This window comes from Cricetulus griseus (assembly GCF_003668045.3).
Source record: "Cricetulus griseus strain 17A/GY chromosome 1 unlocalized genomic scaffold, alternate assembly CriGri-PICRH-1.0 chr1_1, whole genome shotgun sequence".
NCBI classification, from domain to species: Eukaryota; Metazoa; Chordata; class Mammalia; order Rodentia; family Cricetidae; genus Cricetulus; species Cricetulus griseus.
In genome coordinates this window covers 178961694-178966555 of record NW_023276807.1, presented here as the reverse complement: position 1 = coordinate 178966555, position 4862 = coordinate 178961694, and the positions used below count along the sequence as shown (strand labels likewise).

At 45.8% G+C, this 4862-nt stretch overlaps 1 protein-coding gene across 1 annotated transcript; it reads left to right on the top strand.

The window, feature by feature from the left end:
• The first annotated feature begins 676 nt into the window (after window positions 1-676).
• Window positions 677-4095, top strand: LOC100757517 (mannose-binding protein A). The gene is made up of 4 exons (XM_035452363.1): window positions 677-833; window positions 1230-1346; window positions 2856-2930; window positions 3722-4095. Exons 1-4 carry the CDS (start codon window positions 677-679, stop codon window positions 4093-4095), a joined length of 723 nt encoding a protein of 240 aa, XP_035308254.1.
• Window positions 4096-4862: the final 767 nt, after the last annotated feature.

The following is a 4862-nucleotide window of genomic DNA, read 5'->3' as shown; positions in this document are numbered from 1 at the left end:
AGGAAATGTCGCTTGGCTTGAGATCCTATCAGAAGGCCATATCTGCTAGGGAGAGTTCAGGCTCCTACAGTATCTACTGACACACATGCCAGATGGTGGGAAAATAACTACAAGTTTGAGAGTAGGTGAGGCCTCAGCATGTAAAATAGGCATTTTATTGAAATAGGAGCCATATCTGCCTGTGAACTAGACACTGTGGGCCTTTCAGTACATTCTCTATAGTCTAGTTTGAGGGTCCATGGGGAAGGGAAAATGTGGAGGACTGGGAGGCCTGTGCAGTAGAAAGGGAGACAAGAAACAGAGATCCATGGTCTCTTAGGTACTGGGCATTCTACATTCCTGCCAGTCCATCACGGACATGGCTGGCTTATAATTTTCAGTCTATAGAGCCTCAGGGTGAAGTGTGCCTCACCTCACCACAGGGACTCTAGGCATCTTGGGAGAGCAAGCCCCCTTTCTCTTGCATCTTTCTTAGTTTTAACCCTGACTTGACTCTTATTTTTGCTTCAGTAGCCTCAAGTGTGATCTACATTCAATAGGTCAGAGCCAGAGGGTATGATATCCCTCACATCAGCTGTCCTGAGCCCAGGGTGCAGAGTGCCATAACTAAGAACAAGCACCATGAACCAAATGTACAATTCATCTCATTGACTTTCTCCCCTCTGAGGTAAGGACCATGCTTCTGCTTCCATCACTCCCTGTCCTTGTCCTGTGTGTGGTGGGCATATCCTCATCAAAGTCACAAACCTGTGAGGATGCCCTGAAGACATGCCCTGTAATAGCCTGCGGCAGAGATGGGAGAGATGGACCCAAAGGGGAGAAGGGAGAACCAGGTATGAAGCACTGTACTCTGGCTTTCTGCACCTTTATCTTCAGCGGGGAACTGTTCTGTGTCCCCAGTGATGGAGCTCAGGGACCACGGAAGACTTGGCTTTCACTGTGGCAGGTGTTCTTTCCTTCAGAATGGTCTCTACAGTTTTACTAACTCCCAATCAACAGTGCCCAACAGCTCTTTTGAGTCTCACACTTTCATATAAGGGTCTGTGGAGGAGGCATTTTCCTCAGTACAAATATCTAGACCTGGAATGCAGAAATTTCTATCTACTCTGAGTCATCAATCACTAGCTCTCTGGCTCTTTCCTGGAGTTGATATGAGTCAAACTTTGAACATCTGGGGAAAGAGAATGAGTTAACAGTCACCAGGCCTTGCTACCTTTATCTTCCAACAGGTCATGGGCTCAGGGGTGGACAGGGCCCTCCAGGAAAAATGGGGCCTCCAGGAAATGTAGGACTTCCTGGACTTCCAGGAACAAAAGGCCAAAAAGGGGATCCTGGACACAGTGCAGGTAGGAGAATACTCCAGCATGACTAGCTTTGATGGGGGTGGTAGCAACAGAAGGCCATGTGGGAGCTGCCCCTGGTCCCGATGCCTTACCAGCTCAACGCTGCTTCCCTACTCAGTGTTACTTGGGTCTTATTGGTATCCAGTACCCTCCAGGGCCATTCCCCCATCAGTTCTCCTGAGGATATGGGGTTAGCTTTTCCTCAGATGAAAGTCCAGTGTGTTCTCTAGGCTGTATGGGAGGAAATGTGCCCCTCCCCCATGTCTACTGTCCAAAGAGTTGCATGAAAGTGGTCAGAATGAGGAATACCACAGCAGCTGCTTCAGAGTGAAAAAGAGCAACTTTGATAAGACAAAAGGAAAACTGGCAGCTCTCCTGTTCATATTTGCCCACCAGTCTGTCAAAATAATTAAACACATTAAAGAATTTACCTGGAGGTTAGGGAGGTGCCACAGTTGGTAAAATGCTTGATGCATAAGATTGAGAACCTTCAGCACCTAAATTCAACCTTCAGCACCTATATTAAAAACAAACAAAACAACAGCAACAACAAAAACTCAGTCATCGTGGCACAGGTTTGTAATCCCAGTGCTGGAGAGGCGGAGATAGGCACATCCCTGGGGCTTGTTGCCAGGTAGTCTAGCTTACTCTGAGAACTCTAGACCAACAAGAGTGCTTGTCTCCAAAAAAGATGGCTCCTGAGCAATGACACCCTAGGTTGATCTCTGGCCTCTACACACACACACACATACATACCAACACACACATGTGCATCTGCACATGAACACATACATGCAAGTAACAGATAATTTACCAGTAATGAGAAATGAAAAAGAGTCACAAAGAAAAATCACAGACTATTGAGCATGTTTTAGAAATTACTATAATATTACAACATTAAGCATATCACTAAAAAAAAAAAAAGGAGGAGAGCTACATTAACAGGTCATTAGGGTAACTATGTTACACCTGGGAAAGCAGCACTACTATTTTTTCCAATTTGCTTCTTTAGCTTTCATATTTTTCTGGAATAATCTTACTTTTTAGTGAGCCTTACCATTTGTGCATATAAAATATTCATGTACATACATATTCATGTGTGTGCAAGTACACATTCGAGGAGTATACATATTACATATGTGTGTGTGTATGTGGAATCCAGAGGTCAAACTCAAGTATTATTCTTAAGATAAAATCCATCTTTTTTTTTTCTTTTGATACAATGTCTTCTCACAGCCCTGGAATCTACCGAGTAGGCTAGGCTAGCTGGACAGCAAGCTCCAGAGATCCACCTGCCTGTAGCTGTCTATGTCCATCCAGCACTGGGATTACATGCCCAACTTTTATGTAGGTTCTGGGAATCAAACAGGTCCTTGTACCTTCATAGCAATCACATTGCCTACTGGGTTTTCTTTCCAGGCTATGAACTTTTCATCCCCATCCCTGCCCCAGTGTCTGAGTCTCCAGGTTAAAGTCTTGTCATTAAGTACCCTTTTCCTGATGCTCTTGCAGCCCTTGAAGCAAAGTTGGCGAATTTAGAGGCAGAGATAAGGATCCTAAAATCTGAACTGGAGCACACCAAGAAGTGTAAGTTTGCCTTCAGCCCCCAATTTTCGTACCGAGGGATCTAGAGTTGGGGGAGAATGATAGACAGGCAACACTTTCGAACACTTACTTTACCACAGGTCTGTGCAGGCGTAGCACTTGCCTGTAATATTTCACTCAATTTCCTCACCAACTCTGGTTGTGATATTATACTTGTCTTGGGACTGGGGACAGTTGGTAAAGGTACATGCCACACAAGCCTGATGATTTGAATTTAGCTCCCAGAACCTAGGGTGGGAGAAGAGAATCAACTCCCAAAGGTTGTCCTCTGACCTTCACATGAAAATATGGCATGCACATACAGAGATGGGGGGAGGGAAGGAGGGACGCAGGGAGGGAGGGAAACACGCTTTAAAAAAGATATTGTACTTCAGGAAGTATAACAACTCACTCCATGTTATACAGCATGCAGACAGCAGCAAGAAAGGGCTGAATGAAATTGTTTTCTCCTACATCTTTGTGGCTTGCTCTCCACCCACTGTTCTTACCTATTGGTGCCTTTCTCTTATTCTGGTTGCCCAAATGGGATGCCACCCTATGTTCACCTGTGCTGCTGTCTGGATTTGACTGACAGTGGTTTTGATGGTGGGCTATCCCAGAAGGGTCATGCTGTTTTCAGGAGGTTGTGGACCCCTTCCCTGCCTCTGTAGGTATTCCTGGTCATATATTCTGGCCTAGTAACATTGGACCTGAGACTTCTTTTTAGAGCCCTGAATTCTCAGAGGTCCTGACTGGGCTCCACACTGAGCAAGCCTCATCTACTCTGATTTCAGTGCATGCCTTCTCAATGGGCAAAAAGTCTGGAAAGAAGCTCTTCATGACCAACCGTGAAACTATGACCTTTGCCAAAGTGAAGGCTCTGTGCACCGAGCTCAGAGGCACTGTGGCTATTCCCAGGAATGCTGAGGAGAACCAGGCCATCCAAGAAGTGGCCAAAGGCAATGCCTACTTAGGCATCACAGACGAGGTGACTGAAGGCCAATTCATGTATGTGACAGGGGGGAAGCTCACCTACAGCAACTGGAAAAAGAATGAGCCCAATAACCATGACTCAGGGGAGGATTGTGTCGTCATGGTAGAGGGTGGGGTCTGGAATGACATATCCTGTCAAGCTTCCTTCATTGCTGTCTGTGAGTTCCCAGCCTGAGGAAGATAGTGCCCTCATCTTCTCTTTGGCTCCTTTCTGAACTCTTAGTTGCTTCCAAAGAAAATTCAGTACTGTTTTCCAAAGCTTAGTGTTAACTGATCTTTTTTGAGGGACTTGGTTGTGGCATGAGGACATAAGGAGATACTGAACAGGAGGCCCCAGGGTCCAGACAAGCACAGAGCCAAGGTCGCGTCTGTTTTGCGTGGGGCACAGTGCTGAGTCAGAGTGAACTGTGGAAGGCTACAGTAAATCTCCCTTGCTGAAGGACCAAAGATGGACCATATCTGTGTCAGAGTAATCACTGATCTCAGCCATCAAAATATCCAATTTCTTTTCTCCATGAATTGTCACTAAGTGGTGCAAAACTTGCCTGTTTGAGTCCACCCTCAGTCTACAATGTGTCCTTGCCTCTTGTGTGTTCCTTTACAGAGAGCTATATTTGGAGACTGGAAGAGTACTAACTCTTTTGGATACTTCCTATACCCTAGGTATAGGCTATCTAGGTCCTCTCTGTGACAGCATTGTTGCTTTTAGGGTTCATATACTGCTCCAGGTGCCCCTTCTCTTCCTGACCATAACATAGGTAACAGCCTATGTGAGTAACCACTGTCAGCCCTAAAAACACCTTGCCAAGTTAGCTGTGTCCTCTCTTTATTCACTATGCACCCAATAGTGAACAGCAGCCCTTTCTCCCTACATCCGCATATGGGATCAGTTTGCTATTGTGTGCCAGCAACATGGAAGAAGGCATGGCCATTCAAGGGGTG

Coding starts and splice junctions, on each gene's coding strand:
- LOC100757517 (XM_035452363.1), top strand. CDS start 677: ATGCTTCTGCTTCCATCACTCCCTGTCCTTGTCCTGTGTGTGGTGGGC. Junction 834..1,229: donor AGGGGAGAAGGGAGAACCAG/GTATGAAGCACT, acceptor ATCTTCCAACAG/GTCATGGGCTCAGGGGTGGA. Junction 1,347..2,855: donor GGATCCTGGACACAGTGCAG/GTAGGAGAATAC, acceptor ATGCTCTTGCAG/CCCTTGAAGCAAAGTTGGCG.